The following is a 17,882-nucleotide window of genomic DNA, read 5'->3' as shown; positions in this document are numbered from 1 at the left end:
ATTCCAGTCTAGCAGAGGATTGTAAGTGCGCCAAAGTTAGACTGGAGATGATGCTATTGGATTGCACCGATCCTGGCTACTGGGAGGAAGTGGACCCCACTGGAGGCAACCAAGTAGGCAAAGTCAGCACTCAAGCACAGGGACATCGTAGGCCGAGTGCAGTAAGGCTACTCCGTTCCATTCCATCTCCACCGCCTGCAGCATTCACATCACATCCTCACTGACCCTTCATACCCTGCCCATCATATGTTCCCGTTACTCCTGTCAGGGAAAAGGTTCAGATCCACCAAAAGCACGCACCTCCAGAATGGCTAAGAGCTTCAATCCGCATACAATAAGCCTTCTTAACAACTCACCCAATACCCTCCCCAACACTCACACACGAATATGACTTTTTTGACTCATGGACTGCACTATAACACTCTACCCTGCACCTATTGATGCACCTCAATACATATATATATATATTTTCTATTTATCTATTTATTAATTGTTATTTAGTTGTGGCAGTTAGCGTTCACAGCAATTTAAGTTGTATAGGTATAATCTCAATACAAGACCAATCATTTTATATTGAGATAGATTCCACTTCTTTAACTGTTTCTTAAGCACGCTCTCACCGCTGTCAATGGCCGCTTCTCGTGAAGTCTATACTTTTTCTAAAAGCTCTATCTGTCTGCAATACCGCTCTCGTCCTCTATGCAACTTGGGCGCTCTCACAGGCAAAGACAGTGGGATAAGGGACTGTTAACGGTGTTTTTCGCCTGTAAATCTCTAGAAATCTAGCACCTTATTGAACGAAATTAAAAATAGTGAACCGTTCACAGACACCAGAAAGAACACGTCCACAGTATCGTTCATCAGGCAGTAATACAGTACGTTCAGTTCACGTTCACCAAAATTATGAACGAATTCATGAACTTTCATTCAATGAACGTGTTCAGACACAACACTGGCACTTGATGCACGTTTCATAGACCTGGCTTTCTTGGAAAACCACGGCACCAGGGACATGATATTTATTAAGATAATAGCAGAGGTTATGATGGAGGAAGAGGTAAGAATGTACTCCATATACCGTAGCTAAACTCTCTATTTTTTACTTGGATTTACCAGTGTCTTCCTTAAATTGGAAAAGGAAATCTAGCAGCTAGTCTCCATTATAATGATTTTTTTTCTTCATCCTGATCATGTGGATCAAATCAAAACCTAAAGAAAAACCTTAAAATAGGGGGAATAAGTTAAATTAAGTGTGTAAGGCAGTTGATCCACATGTTTAGGATGAAGCAAACTGTGTTGTGACTGCCAGGTATAGTTAAAAAAAATGACATTCAGAAACACTTACACATGTTATATTTTGTCAGAGACCTTGTTAATGATTTGTTGTAAAATTGCGTTATTTTGCATCGCATCTCGTTGAATCGCACTGCATCGCAATAGGGGTGAATCGTATCGTATCGCATTAGTAGCTGCTTTTATTTATCTTTAATGTATCGGATCGTTGGCAGTACACTGAGATGTGTATCGCATCGTCCTCAGTATGGAGATGCACATCCCTAGTAAATAAATATGTAATAGTTTTTTTCTAAAATGCGAATTCAAGTGTCCGAATTGTGCAAAAGGTCATTTAAATAAGCATCCCATCACCGTAGTTATATTTTCCCTAGACAAAATGAAATGATCCACATCATTGGTGGGAGGGCTACATACGCTACCTTGTTACTATAAATATCTTATTTGACACGGTGTAAAAGTTCAATTATCACACCGTTGGTTCGAGGCCTATAGCCTCGTAAAAGTCAGTTGACTATTGAGCCGCATAACTTCTTATAATAAAAAAAAAGATTGTTTAAAAATAATAGTATTAGACAATAAAACATAACGTTTTTTCAGTTCTGGTGAGATGACAATTTTTAAACCATAGGCATATATACATGTATGATGTACACATTTCTATTTTTTTTTTAAACAACTAGAGATCGGAATGACGTAATCACTTCCGGTTTCTCTGCCTCACCAGCTACGAACCTCATGGCACATCACTGATCTGTAGTGTTCTAAGGTATGAGAATTGACGGAGTAGGCAGAGCATAACCAACAGGTACTTAACTCATGGTAGAACTCACATGGCATCATCAGGAAGTGCAACTTCTGTACATGTATACAACCTGTATAGGTACTTCCTCTGTTACATTAAAAGCACAGAACACAACACTATCTTAGTAATTTTACTAATGAATGGAAGATTAGGAGGGGAAGCTTATATTGTGAAAACATACCAAAATACATGCTAATAGTGTTATGCTTGACTGAAACCATAAATGCAGATATGTTCTTCCATGTCATGGTGTCTGAAACCATAAATGCAGATATGTACTTACATGTCATGTCTAGGACACAATCCAGCTGTTCCTCTTAGCTCATAGCTCTCCATCTGAATTGCGTCAGTCATCGCGAGTCCCAGGTCTCACTGTTGCCAGTGTCTATTGTGAATATACCACTTTGTTAAACCTTTCTACAGCATGCAGAAGACTGCCTCCTACAAAATCCAACCCGCCTGAATGAAAGAAAGAAACTTCTCCTCACATAAGATTTGGGTGCAGCTTTGATAAAAACTAATACCGCTGGAAACACATTGATACTTATCAAGATAAAAGGCATCATGGTAGCTGTAGTTACTTCAAGCACATTGAATCAATTACAGGAATCCCCTCACAAAATAAATAATTTTCTTAAAGGGCCTTTCAGTGTATATAATATAATTGTACTGGAACTAGAGGGGGGTTTGGTCCCAATGAACAGGATGCCCTTACTTTAGCTCTTCTGTTAACCTGTACGAACAGCAGGCACAGACATTTAGGGGGGCAGGTGCTCAAACCAAAAGAAGGGCACCCATAGCCAAAATGATTTATGAAATTAAAAAAAGAATAATAAATAAATAAATAGGCAACACTGTTTCTGTTGCTGCAGCTGAAAATAGCTCAGTCCCACACTCTGTCTGTCCTTCCTCATCAATGATGGGCTCCTCTGGACCAGGTAGGGTTACTGATTCTCACTCATTTGTTTTACTAGTTGATGGCCTGATCCAAGATAAAAGAGAGCTGCTACCCTGAACTACTTGCTGCAGTTCCATGTCCTTCTGCTTTTGGAGTCTCTCTTTTCTTGGCATTATAGTGCAAATTTTGTAAATGAAATAAATCAATGTTGTGCATAATAATCAAGAATGACTTACATAATCTCTATAAAGCTGACAACACAGTAGTTGAAGCATAAGCAGCATTACACATTATTATATACCACAATATACCTCACCAAACTGTCGTGTAGCTCAACTTAAGACCTACCTTTCATTTCAATAATTACGATTTTGAACTAGTAAACTTGTCTAATTTGTAGAACAGTAAAACTGCCTTTAAATTACCTGCCTGTCTGTCTGTCTGCCTCCATATATCTATCTTCATTAAATGTGACAAACGTCAGTAAACAGCTGGAAAAGGCTTTGAAATCATGGATGGATTTCATGAATTTTGTATTTGTTTATTTTTAAGGAAATGCGGACCAGTTGCGACGTATTGTTTTCAGCAGCGCTAATGTTGTTGGTTAAATTATCACCAAACAAAGTCGGGGGATTACACAAACACCGTCATTAGGCCTACCTGTTTGTCTGATGCTGCGGGTAACCCTAGAAGAAGAAGGCTGCAGCCGTTCGGCCTGGCGCTCAGCAACGCAATTTGAGGAGGAGGGAGGGGCACGGCGGGGGCTTGTGAGCGCCATGGAGCATGTACAAGAACTCAAATAAATGCCCCGTTAGATGACAAAACACATTTTGGGGGAATTGATGATAGAGAGAATAACTTTTATTCTTAAATATTGATGATTGAAGAAAAAATCGGTCCAGCAGAAGGGGTACTTTTCTTTTCTCAGGGTAAGAGGGCAGGTATCTGTGCGAAACTACCACTATTTTTGAGAACAATTATTCTGTGACTTGTAATTTTGAAGTTGAAGTTGCACATAAGAATACATTTAAAGATATTGCATACAAACTGGCAAAGTAATTATATATACAGCCGCGGAAAAAATTAAGAGACCACTTCAAAATTATCAGTTTCTCTGGTTTTACTATTTATTGGTATGTGTTAAAGTAAAATGTACATTTTTGTTTTATTCTATAACCTACTGGCAACATTCCTACCAAATTTCAAATAAAAATATTGTCATTTACATCATTTATTTGCAGAAAAATGACAATTGGTCAAAATAGCAAAAAAGATTCAGTGTCTTCAGATCTCGAATAATGCAAAGAAAACAAGCTCATATTCATTTTTAAACTACACAATACTAATGCTTACACTTAGGAAGAGTTCAGAAATCAATATTTGGTGGAAAAACCTTGATTTAAAATCACAACTTTCATGTGTCTTGGCATGCTCTCCACCAGTCTTTCACATTGCCGTTGGGTGACTTTATGCTACTCCTGGCACAAGAATTCAAGCAGCTCGGCTTCTTTTCATGGCTTGTGACCATCCATCTTCCTTTTGATCACATTTCAGAGGTTTTTGATGGGATTCAGGTCTCGAAATTGGGCTGGCCATGACAGGGTCCTGATCTGGTGGTACTCCATCCACACCTTTACTGGCCTGGCTGTGTGGCATGGAGCATTGCCCTGCTGGAAAAAACATTTCTCAGAGTTGGGGAACATTGTCAGAGCTAAAGGAAGCAAGTTTTTCTTCCGGGACAACGTTGTACTTTGCCTGGCTGAGGTTTGTAAAAGACCATAAGGATTGAAAAAAGCGGACTGGAGGGTCTTCTAGTTCGTCTTCTCTGATGAGTCCAATTTTCAGCTTTGCCCAACACATGGTCGTCTGATGGTTAGACGGAGACCTGGAGAGGCCTACAAGCCAGAGAGTCTTGCACCTACTGTGAAATCGGACTCATCAGAGAAGACGAACTTAGAAGAACCTCCAGTCCGCTTTTTCAATCCTTATGGTCTTTTACAAACCTCAGCCAGGCAAAGTACAACGTTGTCCCGGAAGAAAAACTTGCTTCCTTTTGCTCTGACAATGTTCCCCAACTCTGAGAAATGTTTTTTCCAGCAGGGCAATGCTCCATGCCACACAGCCAGGCCAGTAAAGGTGTGGATGGAGTACCACCAGATCAGGACCCTGTCATGGCCAGCCCAATTTCGAGACCTGAATCCCATAAAAAAACCTCTGAAATGTGATCAAGAGGAAGATGGATGGTCACAAGCCATGAAAAGAAGCCGAGCTGCTTGAATTCTTGCGCCAGGAGTAGCATAAAGTCACCCAACGGCAATGTGAAAGACTGGTGGAGAGCATGCCAAGACACATGAAAGTTGTGATTTTAAATCAAGGTTATTCCACCAAATATTGATTTCTGAACTCTTCCTAAGTGTAAGCATTAGTATTGTGTAGTTTAAAAATGAATATGAGCTTGTTTTCTTTGCATTATTCGAGATCTGAAGACACTGCATCAATTTTGCTATTTTGACCAATTGTCATTTTTCTGCAAATAAATGATCTAAATGACAATATTTTTATTTGAAATTTGGTAGGAATGTTGCCAGTAGGTTATAGAATAAAACTAAAATGTACATTTTACTTTAACACATACCAATAAATAGTAAAACCAGAGAAACTGATAATTTTGAAGTGGTCTCTTAATTTTTTCCGCGGCTGTATATGTCACATAATATAATTATTTAAGATAAAGCAAAACAGAGACATCTTGTTAGCCTTCTAAATAATCATTTAAATGACTAATAACCTGCTGGGCCTTTGACTGGTGTGGTGGAAAATATCTTGACAAAAAGTCAGGAGTCTGAAGTTAGTTGAGAGGTGAACCCTTTATTTACACAAACAGAAGGGAGCCAGTTCATGAAGTGTCTGAAACAATCATTCAGTGCAAAATGTTCATACCTCCAAGTCTCCTAAATGAACCTGCTAAAAAGTTAAATGAACAATTTAGAGCGACTGAGCAAAGTCTCTGCTGCTGACCCTTGAAGGGATCATGCTGGCGTGTGGGGTCGTCTTCTTGCTCCTTCTGTTTCGTCCTTCTCTGGTTCCCTCCCTCCATCATCCATGTTTGGACGTTCATGAATGACTATTCCAGCAGTCAAGATCATTGTCCATCAGCATGTAGGCAGAAGGCTCTTATATTTTGGGTGTACGGTTCTCTCCCTTTTTCTTACCAAATGGGATTGGACACATATACGAACTAGAAGACAAACGATTATTAATGTGCTGAGCCGCATCATCCTTCATTCATCACAGGGAACAACAGACTTACGTCACTCAGCACAATGTGGTGACACACAGACACAGCGAGAGACACAAACACACACTCACAGCGAGACACACACACACACACACACACACACACACACACAAACTTGTTGTAGTGTGTTAACAATCACACTAGTGTCTCCAGTTTGCAGTGGGGATTCAACACACACACACACACACAGCTCTTTTTTAGTGGGTAAACACTCACTCTAGTTCCTCTAGTTTGCAGTGTGGGTTCTTGAGGAGGTCTGAGAGCTGTTGAACTCCTGCATCATGAATCTCATTGAGACATAGTTCCAGCTGCTTCAAGCTGCAGGAGGTTGATCTGGCAGCTGATGCTAAAACAGCACAGCTCTTCTCTGTGAGGGAACAACGCCTAAGCCTTAGAGAAATATAATGACACATCTGATTATTACACTCACACACACACACCGCTACCTACAAAACTCTCACACATCTCTACCTCTACAACACACACACACACACACACACACACACACACACACACACACACACACAAGCACATCTAAACCTTTACAACACACACACCTTTACCTATACAACACACACACACAGCTCTGTGTAGTGTCTGTTTTTTATGTCAGGTGTTACAGCTGTCACCGAGATCAGCAGGCAGTTTTACAGGTTTTCATTTGTAAGTTTATTCCTCTGGTAGAGGAGAATGCCGACTCGCATGTTGATATGGAGGGGAACATTGTTAAGACGTACATCGCCAGTTTCTTTATGACCGTACTCCTTTGAACATGCAATCCAGAAGTCACTGACTGATCCTGCTGATCTGTAGAAGTCTTTGACTAAAGAGGTTGTTTGAAAATTGTGGGAGCACGGTATACTACTGAGCTAGTGGGTTGTTTTACCCCAGGAATAATCTGGTTGACGCGCTTAGATCAGTTTAAAGCTGATTACCGTCAGCGAGATAAAGTCCATACAAGTCTTGCTTTGGTTAAACCGTCTCCATTTGTTGTACCATTGTCCATTAAAATGCAAAGCAACCACATGTTACTCGCTCAAACCTTCGCAGAATAGCGGTCAAAACCATTTGCCCTTCCGGGGTCAACATCTAACCACAACAGTAGGCTTCCTACCTATATACTGTGGGAAATTGATACAATCCTTCCTGAAGGAACATTAAAAGTTTGATATCAATGATATAATCCAATCTCTGCCACAAATGGGTCTTATGCTAACTAGAGAGGTCCCCTTCCTGGCGCCGCTGTAACACCTCAGCGACGGACGGAGGAGAACCAGTCTGAAAACCATCTTAATCGCGCAGCCATCCAAACGTTATCAGCAGGTCTATTGTTAGAAGGACATGCCGATCTTCCAAACATTCATCAAGTCGCCAGAATCTCAGTCACAAAAGAGAATTTTCTAGAACTTCATTAGTATGCACTAAAAACAATAGATATAATTATTCTATCAAGAGTAAACTAAACCATCCCCTTTTCTCTAAAAGTTTGTAAATATTTATGAATTGATTGTATATAAGTGTGGTGTTTCACGTTGTTACGGTATATATTTTGACGCCTTTGAATCCGAAGAGTTTGTACTTTGCTACTACGCATTAATGGATTAAAGCTTGATTCTTATTTTGGACTTCGAGGACTCCTTCGTTTCTTACAATACCTAAAAGAAGGCCAGTAGCCTGCCAGTTGACATGTCTGAGTCCAACAACTCCAGCTTTGCTGTGAATGATTGGTGTTTGTCTACAATGGTTTTTCCCCTCCCCTGGAGCTGTTAGGACAAGATGATCTGCTGCCCTCTTGCTTCATCTTGCTCCAGCGCTTTTCCCCCTGCTCAGCCAGCGCACGTCATTATAAAGCATAAGGTCATCGTGGGTGGCCTCCTCTGAATCAGCCACAAGCTGTCGGAAAAGCTGATGCTGGGTGCTTGATGTACACCTGATGAAATTGATGATTCCCTTTAACTCACCACCCAGCCTGGCACAGAGGACACTTTGGTGGATGAGGCAATGCAGTCCTTGCATTTGGGGGGCAACCTCCTTCAACCTGCTCACCAAACCTCTGTGCTTTCCCACCATATTAGGGGCTACATCTGTTACGAGTAGGTTAACTTTCTCAAAGGACAACGAGAGTCGTTCAAACCGCTCAGCCAATTTAATGAAAATGAGCAGTATAAGAGCCAGGAATAAGAGACAGAATTTTTCCCATCAAAGTATCTAACAAACACACACATCTGGGCAACATCTGTGTTGTCATTGCTCTCGTCCACAGCAAGGGAGAAGTAATTAGCTTGATTGAGGTCACTGATAACAGCTCCCTGCACAGCATTTGATAGCGTCTATGTGGTGTGTAGTGAACCTCGTAGAAAGTTGTATCTGTTTGACAGAGGCAATGACTCCATCCATGGACTTATCGTCAGCTATTTCCTTCAACACAGCAATCATGACATCTTTGAAAAGCTCTGCCACACACACACAAACAAAGCTCTGTTGTAGTGTGTTAAAACTCACTTTAGTGTCTCCAGTTTGCAGTGGGGAATCTTGAGGAGGTCTGAGAGATGTTGAACTCCTGCATCATGAATTATATTGGCTCCCAGGTCCAGCTCCTTCAAATTGCAGGAGGTTGAAATGGCAGCTGATGCTAAAGCAGCACAGCTCTTCTCTGTAAGGGAACACTGCCACAGCCTGGAAGAAACATAATTAAATTACATTTACATATTTAGCAGAAGCTTTTATCCAAAGTAACTTACAAGGATGTATACACATTTTACATTTACACCGATGGCACACTGCACATCAGGAGCAATTAGGGGTTCAGTGTCTTGCTCAAGGACACTTCAACAGGGAAAGGAACCATCAACCCTCTGATAACTAAACGACTGCTCTACCTCCTGTACCACTGTCGCCCCATGACACGTTTGATTATTACACTCACATAACTCTACCTATACAACAGACACACACACACACACAACAACCTCTACATATATAAAACACGCAGCTCTGTTTTAGTGTCTTAACACGGCAGGTTTGATCATCCACCCTAGAAGACAAATGATTATGTATATGTGTTGAGTCGCATCATCCTTCATTCATCACAGGGAGCAACAGACTCACCACACTCAGCACCAAGTTGTGACAAAAACACACAAACAGCTCTGTCATGGTGTGATAACACTCACTCTAGTGGCTTCTGCTTGCAGTGAGGATTCTTCACACAAATACACACAGCTTTGTTGTAGTGTGTTAAAACTCACTTTAGTGTCTCCAGTTTGCAGTGGGGAATCTTGAGGAGGTCTGAGAGATGCTGAACTCCTGCATCATGAATCATATTGTCTCCCAGTTCCAGCTGTTTCAATCTGCAGGAGGTTGATCTGGCAGCTGATGCTAAAGCAGCACAGCTCTTCTCTGTGAGCGAACAACCCACCAGCCTGGGAGAAATATAATGACACACCTGGTTATTACACTCATACACCTTAACCTATACAACACACAGACAACTCTACCTATACGAAATGCACAGCTCTGTTCTAGTGTCTGAACATTGAAGGTTTATCCACAAACCCATAAAATTATTATTAATGTGTCGCATCATCCTTCATTCATCACAGGGAGCCAAAGACCTACCTCGCTCAGCACCAAATGGTGAAACTCACACCCACACACACACAGCGAGAGACACACACCCAACTCTGTTGTAGTGTTTTAACATTCACACTACTGTTTCCATTTGCTGTGGGGATTCAACACTGCCCTTCAAGGCTGCTCCGTTCCCAGAGTGCAGGCCTCCTGGTAATTCCAAGAATATCAAAAACCACAATAGGAGGCAGAGCCCTTAGCAACCGAGCACCCCTCCTCTGGAATAACCTCCCTGCCTCCATCCGAGATGCAGACACCGTACCTATATTCAAATCAAAGCTTAAGACATTCCTCTTTAGTGCATCCTATAGCCAAAAGTAATTGCGTCAAAAAAAACCATCACCTGCTGTGCTAGCCAAAAGTGTATCCTGTTTGCTGAGTGGATGCATGAACGGCCCTGGCATAACAGCTTATACTTCAATGTAACGAACAATACAGCATCTCGGTTTGTCCACACCATCATCTCACCGTCTCAAACATTGCCGAGTGGATGCATGTACGGCCCCGGCATATATAAATAAAACTTAAGAAGAACAATAGTGTGCTTGCAAGCACACTAATAACAAATGCCAGCATTACTAAATATATATTCTCCCTTTCTCTCTCTCTCTCCTTCCATATCATATTGCTTTTGCCTATAATAACACTGATAAAATAGCCATATTGCCTACTGTTAAATCTACTACCCAAATGTATCTCCCTATCTGTTTCTGAAATTGATGTCTACTAACATAAATGTTCTCTCTCCCCTATAGCATGTTCCAATCGCTGATGGAAGTGGAACTATCGCTCCTCACCCCCACCACTCCGCATCTACGCACATGGACAGCTGAACTCTACCCACTCACTTTCTTCCTTCCTTCCCTACTAATCAAGACTATCTCCGCTATGGGACGCTGCCGTAGTCTCTCCACCTGGTCAACCTGGAGAACCCCTCGGCCAATCGCACCCACCACCACTGCATTGCCGTACATCTACTCTACCCAATACCCTATGCTAGCATTTATATACAATATACATTATTGCCACCACTGAAATGTTTCTTTGTCCCTACATCCCTTACCCCTGTAACAGTAACCCTATTGGCACAGTAATCTGGTCTTGCCTGTATCATGTATTTACCACCAGATGTCTGTATACATATTATGTCCAGTGACCAAATGCTGGCTGTGTATAACCCCTGTTGCTTCCTTTCCCCTTCTGCCACACAACCCTTCCCCTTCCCCCTCTCCCCCGTCCCACCTTCCTGTCTCCACCAGGCCGACCTCAAGCAGATGGGTCCCCCCTTATGTGCCGTGGTTCTGCTTAAGGTTTCTTCCTGCCCGACAAGGAGTTTTTCCTTGCCCCTTTTGCCGTTGTGCTTGCACTAAGGGGGTTTAGGCTCTGGGCTCTGTTAAGCGCCTAGAGGCAATTGTATTGTTATGGCGCTATACAAATAAAATGTAATTTAATTGAATTGAACACACACAAGCACACATTTCTGTTGTAGTGTGTTAACACTCACACTAGTGGCTCCAGTTTACAGTGGGGATTCAACAGACACACAAACACACACACACAGTTCTGTTATAGTATGTTAACACTAACTCTAGTGTGACCAGGTTGCAGTGGGGATTCAACACACACACACACACACACACACACACGTACACCACACACAGCTCCATTCACCCTAGAAGACAGATGATTATGAATGTTTGCAGTGTGGATTCTTGAGGAGGTTTGAGAGATGCTTAACTCCTTCATCATGAATCTCATTGTGTCCCAGGTCCAGATGCTTCAAACTGCAGGAGGTTGATCTGGCAGCTGTTACTAAAGCAGCACAGCTCTTCTCTGTGAGGTAACAATACTGCAGCCTGGGAGAAACATAATGACACATCTGATTAATACTCACACCTCTACCCCTTTCTGTACAACAGACATACTCACAGACCTCTCCCTATACAACACACACACACACATACACAGCTCTGCCTACACAACACTCAGCTCTACCTACACAAACACCAGTGTCTCCACATTGCAGCGGTATTCATCACACACACACACAAAGACAGCTCTTTTATAGTGTGTAATCACTCACACTAGTGCCTCCAGTTTGCTGTGTGGATTATTGAGGAGGTCTGAGAGATGCTGAACCCCTGCATCATAAATCTTATTGCCTCCCATGTTCAGCTGCTTCAAACTGCAAGAGGTTGATCTGGCAGCTGATGCTAAAACAGCACAGCTCTTCTCTGTGAGGGAACAACCCTGCAGCCTGGGAGAAACATAATGACACATCTGATTATTACACTCACACACCTCAACAACACAAACACACACACCTCTGAGTTTTCTCAAACTGCACCATTAATACAAATATGTATTGTAATATCAGCAAATAGAATGCTTGGCCCATTTTGGCCAATTTTGGCCCATGCTTGGCGCACTCCTGGTTTGAATCGTACCTCGCTGGGCGCTCATTCAAGGTCATGGCAAGGTCATCTGTCTGTACCTCACCACCTCCAGACACAACACCCCTTACTTTAAAACGGTATATTCCAACACTGAAAACTATGCTTTTCAAAAACGCTGCCCTCGGCGGATACATTTGAAAACTGGACTTGTAGTGGGGACAGGGCAGGGGAAACTAAAGTTCAGACGTTCGGTTGCCTTGGCACTTATTTTGATTATAACGTCAAAATAAACATGGAAGGTGAAATGAATATGCTGCTCTGGCTCTACAATTTGGAAATTGGAAACGTGTTGAAAAAAATATTTCTGCACGTTGTCTTTCTCTTCGCCTTGCTCTAATAATCAAATGCGCCTCCTTTGTAAATACCGTTTTATGTTTACACCCGCTATTTAACGCCTGAAATGGGCGCAATCCTGTTAAGAAATCAGGCCCTTAGTATTTTTTTTAAGAAGATTCTGAATGTTATCCTATATTCCTTGAGATGGCTGATTATTGTCCTCTGCTTATATATCCTGGGCATTTTGAAGAGTTATTAAAACGTATATGTGCAAAACCTCTTTTTATCATCTAAGAAACATCTCCAAACTCCGCCCCACTTTAACCCTATCAGATGCAGAGAAGCTTGTCCACGCCTTTATCTCCTCAAGACTGGACTATTGTAATTCACTTTTCTATGGGATCACTGGCAAGAACATCCAGAAGCTGCAATACATCCAAAACAGCGCTGCCAGGATTCTGATGAAGGTCCGGAAATATGAGCACATAACACCAATATTACACTCACTACACTGGCTCCCTGCCTCTTTCCGGATAGACTACAAAGTCCTTATAATCACCCATACGTGCATTAATGGACATGCACCTCCCTACCTGCAAGAATTAATTACTCCCCAAACCTCCACCTGCACCCTCAGGTCTTCAAACAGCTCGCTCCTCCACGTCCCCAAAACCAAGCTCCGCACCATGGGCGACCGGGCCTTTTGCTCGGCAGCGCCACATTTATGGAACAGCCTCCCTGACCACCTAAGGGCAACACAGACACTGGATTCCTTTAAAGCTGGACTTAAAACTTTTTTATTCAGGAAGGCATTTCTGGCCTTGTGTTAAATCTTTTCTGTTATGCTTATGTTAATATTTAAATTTGTTTTTAATTTTATTGTATTATTATAGTCAATTTCTAATATGTAGGCACTCTGAGATTCCTTGGAATGAAAAGTGCGTTAAAAATAAAATTAATTATTATTATTATTATTATTATTATTATTATATATTTGAACATCTCACTCCGTCTCTGAGTTTTTGGGCCAAAGCCACATTTTGAGGGTAAACCAAGGCTTGGTCCGTCACAAAAGGGTGCAACATACACACACACCATACTTTACACACATTCACTCACAATTGCTCTACTCCATGCATCATAGGATAACCCCCCCTCCCGCCACACACACACACACAGTCACAGATTCCTAAAGTTTACTTACAAAGCTGATGTGGAGGTTTTGATCACTAGCAACAGAGCCTGAAAAACATCATCTGGACTTAATAGTTCAGTCTGATCTTCCTCTGGTGTCTTTATGTACTTCTGCAGGTCAAATTCATCCAGCTGCTCTTCTGAAATCTTAAACTTAAACCTCTTAGTCTCCCACTCTCCTGGTGAAAGCATTTCTACAGACAGAGCTCCTGAGCTCCTGTCAATTACCTCCACTACAGCATGGTGATTCAGCTCATTCAGACAGTAGAACAGGTTGATCCTTCTGTCTGTCAGCGATCCAGATGATTCAGTCATCTTGAACCTTCTGTCCATCTTACCATCTTCCTCTCTGATCGTCTGTTTAACATACTTGACTGTTTGCTCTGAGCTCTTTGATTGGCTTCTTGTCTGGGGCAGAAAGTATGTTAAGAGATTCTGATTGGACTCCAGTGAGAGACCCAGGAGGAAGCGGAGGAAAAGGTCCAGATGTCCGTTCTTACTCTGTAAGGCCAGATCCACTGCAGTCTTGTGTAGTTCATGCAGTGTTGCAGCTCTGAAAAGACCAGAGAGCTGAGAGGTTTGCTGTTGGCCAGGCATGTTTCTCTCTCTGTTGCTGAAGCAGAGGAACACATGCAAAGCTGAAAGAAACTCTTGAATGCTCAGATGCACAAAGCTAAACACCTTACTCCGGCATAGCCCAGTCTCCTCTCTGAAGATCTGAGTACACACTCCTGAGTACACTAATGCTTCTGTGACATCAATGCCACACTCTCTCAGGTCTTCCTCATAGAAGATCAGATTGCCCTTCTCCAGCTGTTGGAAAGCCAGTTTCCCCAGATTGCAAATCATCTCTTCGTCTGTCTCTTCTTTCTCTGTGTATTTTTCTTTTTTGGTGCTTGTCTGCATGATCAGGAAGTGTGTGTACATTTGAGTCAAAGTCCTTGGCATTTCTACTTTTTCTGATTCATCTGAAGTTCTCTCGATAACAGTGGCTGAAATCCAGCTGAAGATTGGAATGTGGCACATGATGTAGAGGCTCCTGCATGACTTCAGGTGTGTGATGGTTCTGCTGGCCAGGTTCTCATCATTGATTCTCTTCCTGAAGTACTCTTCTTTCTGTGGGTCGTTGAATCCCCTTATTTCTGTCACCTGGTCCACACACTCAGGAGGGACCTGATTGTCTGCTGCTGGTCGGGTGGTGATCCAGAGGAGAGCAGAGGGAAGCAGATTCCCCTTGATGAGGTTTGTCAGCAGCACATCCACTGGGGCCAGATCTGTCACGTCCATCTGGCCTGGCTCTGTCACATCATAACACCTCGGTTTGGAGTGGAAACCTAGAGGAAATCGACACTCATCCAGACCATCCAAGATAAACATGACTCTGTTCTGTGAACTGCTGAAGATTGTTGGATCTTTCATTCCAGGGATAAAGTGCTGAATAAGATCCACCATACTGAGTATCTTTTTCCTCATCAGGTTCAGCTCTCGGAAAAGAAGAGGAAATATGAAGTGGATATCCTGATTGGCTTTCCCGTCAGCCCAGTCCATGATGAACTTCTGCACAGAGACTGTTTTTCCAATGCCAGCCACTCCCTTTGTCAGCACTGTTCTGATGGATTTGCGTTGTCCAGATAAGGGTTTAAAGATGTCACAGCATTTGATTGGTTTGTCTTGTGCTGCTTTGCTCCAGGATGTCCTCTCTATCTGTCTGACCTCATGTTCATCATTGACCTCTCCTCTTCCTCCCTGTGTGATGTAGAGCTCTGTGTAGATCTCATGGAGGGGTCTGGCGTCTCCCTGATTTAGTAATCCCTCAATCAGATGCTGAAACGTCTTCTGCAGATGAGACTTGTGGATCTGATGCATTTGTACATTTTTTGGACCAAGTTGGCAACTGTGTGTAAAAATAAAAATAAATAATTACAAATGTAATTAACGAACACACACACACACCCACACATTTGATTGCTTTTATTTGGATCCACAAGACAAGCGACAAGTTACAGGATCCAAATACTTTGGGAAGAGTCTTTGACAGGGTGACAGGTCTGATAGGCTTACAAACTTTTATCAGTTCTCTTAATACTGTAACACTCAAGAGTCAAGGATAAACAAAACATCTTCGACTCCATATTTGCTTGCTACCAATGATAGCTGAAACAGAGCAGAATTTTGCTAGTTTTTTTGCCCCCTTTTTATGCAGCCCCCCCATCTGCAGCCCTCTGACAACATTCTTATGTACATGGCCTAAACTTCCAAAGACAAGATTTATTAACTACAAGAATTAAATTAATTTCACCTGCTGCTGCTGGAGGGCAGCAGGAGTTCTGGAAGTTGCATCATTAGTACCTTAGACTTTGTCTATTCAGTGTTGCTATGTGCTAGAATACACAGGCATTGATTTAAGACTATAGCTGAAATGATCAAGCCTATCCTCAACTTTAATTTTCTTAATTTGAATACTACAGCGTTGATCTTACTGTTCAGGAAAAGAGTCCCCCTGTCTTCTGACGTCTGATGGAGGAACCATGAACTCTTTGGCAGAGGCGGGCGGGTCTGACCTGGGATTAAGATACAGTTTGAAGTTGTTAGACTATAATATCCAGTACTGAACCCATACTGCTGATACATGATGAACATACACTGATCATAGGAATGTCACTAATTGGGCTGAACGATTAATCGCATTTGCGAATAAATCGCAATATGGTAAAACGATTTTCTAACCACAACGTCCGCGATTACAACGTGGTGTAAAAAAAAAAGTGATTAAAGCAGCATGATGGATCAATTGCTGACGAGATGCTAGTGGCTCAAACTAGCGAAATCTCTTGAAATGTGCTTACTTTGACACTATGACCAACTAGTTAGTCAAAAACTGTCCTAACAGTCAAACATCAAGCAAGTGCAACACAAGACGTCAAATAAGCTACTGCATTGCAGACAGATAGAGATTTCGATCTGGCAACAGCGGGCACCAGTGTTTCAGCGTTAAACTAATAAAAGAATTGCTGTCTGGTTCTATATGGGCTGTGGAAATTCTTTTGCTCGCAACATATTGAAAAAAAGAACTGAACTAGTTTTATTTTAAAATGTGTGAACTATGAACTGAACCAGTTCATTTTAAAGAAAGTGAACTTTCCCAACACTGATTACGGCTATAACATGAAGGTGGAACAGACTAACCGCTGGTTGATAGCGGCAGCCTTTAGAAAAGTTCGAACTGCTAGATTATAGATAAAAGATTACCATTCCCCTGCCATTCTGTGAACGGCAGTGATCGGCAATCGGCCGATAATGATTTTGGTGATCGGTAATCTGTGATCGGCCCCAAAAATGATGATCGGAGCATCTCTACATAAGGCCACTTTAAAAAGTGCTTGTCTTGTGTTTATACTTGACTTTGTTTAAATTACTTAAATGCACTGTGGCAAAGCCACCGACACACACACAATACATGCTACAGTGATAAATAATCTTACTGTCCAGTAGAAGAGTCTCCTCCTGTAAAGTTGATAAATCGATCAATGGACTGGTCACTCTTCATGGACACACAGGTGGGTGTAGGGGAGTGTGACCTCCTGATAGAGCTAGATCCCTCCATCCTAGAGAAGAAGAGGAGAACTTCCATCAGGAGAACATTCCTCTCACTGCTCATGTCTGATACACACACACACACACACACACACACACACACACACACACACACACCTCTTAGCTCCATGGCTGGTGTGTTGTTCCTCTGAGAGATTCATGTTAGAGGCAGCACCCCCCTCCTCAGGAGCAGATCTTACTCTAGAGAACAAGGAGAGAAGAACCTAGGGTTACATACAAACACACACACACACATCTCCATCATCAGAGCATTGATCACCACTGACACACACATCTCCATCATCAGAACATTGATCACCACACACACACACACACCTCCGTCTATAGCCGATGTTAAAGCAATATGATGAGAAAAACATTTTCTTTAAATGGCCAGATTTAATAAGAAAATTAGGAAGTTGGCCACTGGATTGAATC

General features: G+C 42.0%; 1 protein-coding gene across 1 annotated transcript; it reads right to left on the bottom strand.

The window, feature by feature from the left end:
* Positions 1 to 6,506: 6,506 nt before the first annotated feature.
* On the bottom strand, positions 6,507 to 17,605 carry LOC308375232 (protein NLRC3-like; the record flags this gene model as incomplete). The annotated part of the gene is made up of 8 exons (XM_080851323.1): positions 6,507 to 6,684; positions 8,797 to 8,970; positions 9,543 to 9,716; positions 11,658 to 11,780; positions 12,008 to 12,181; positions 13,861 to 15,744; positions 16,331 to 16,411; positions 17,562 to 17,605. The coding sequence occupies 8 exons, from the start codon at positions 17,603 to 17,605 to the stop codon at positions 6,507 to 6,509; spliced, it is 2,832 nt and encodes a 943-aa protein (XP_080707449.1).
* Positions 17,606 to 17,882: the final 277 nt, after the last annotated feature.

Source organism: Sprattus sprattus (genome assembly GCF_963457725.1).
Source record: "Sprattus sprattus genome assembly, chromosome: 14".
In the NCBI taxonomy this organism is placed as follows: domain Eukaryota; kingdom Metazoa; phylum Chordata; class Actinopteri; order Clupeiformes; family Clupeidae; genus Sprattus; species Sprattus sprattus.
This window is presented reverse-complemented; position numbering and strand designations above follow the sequence as displayed.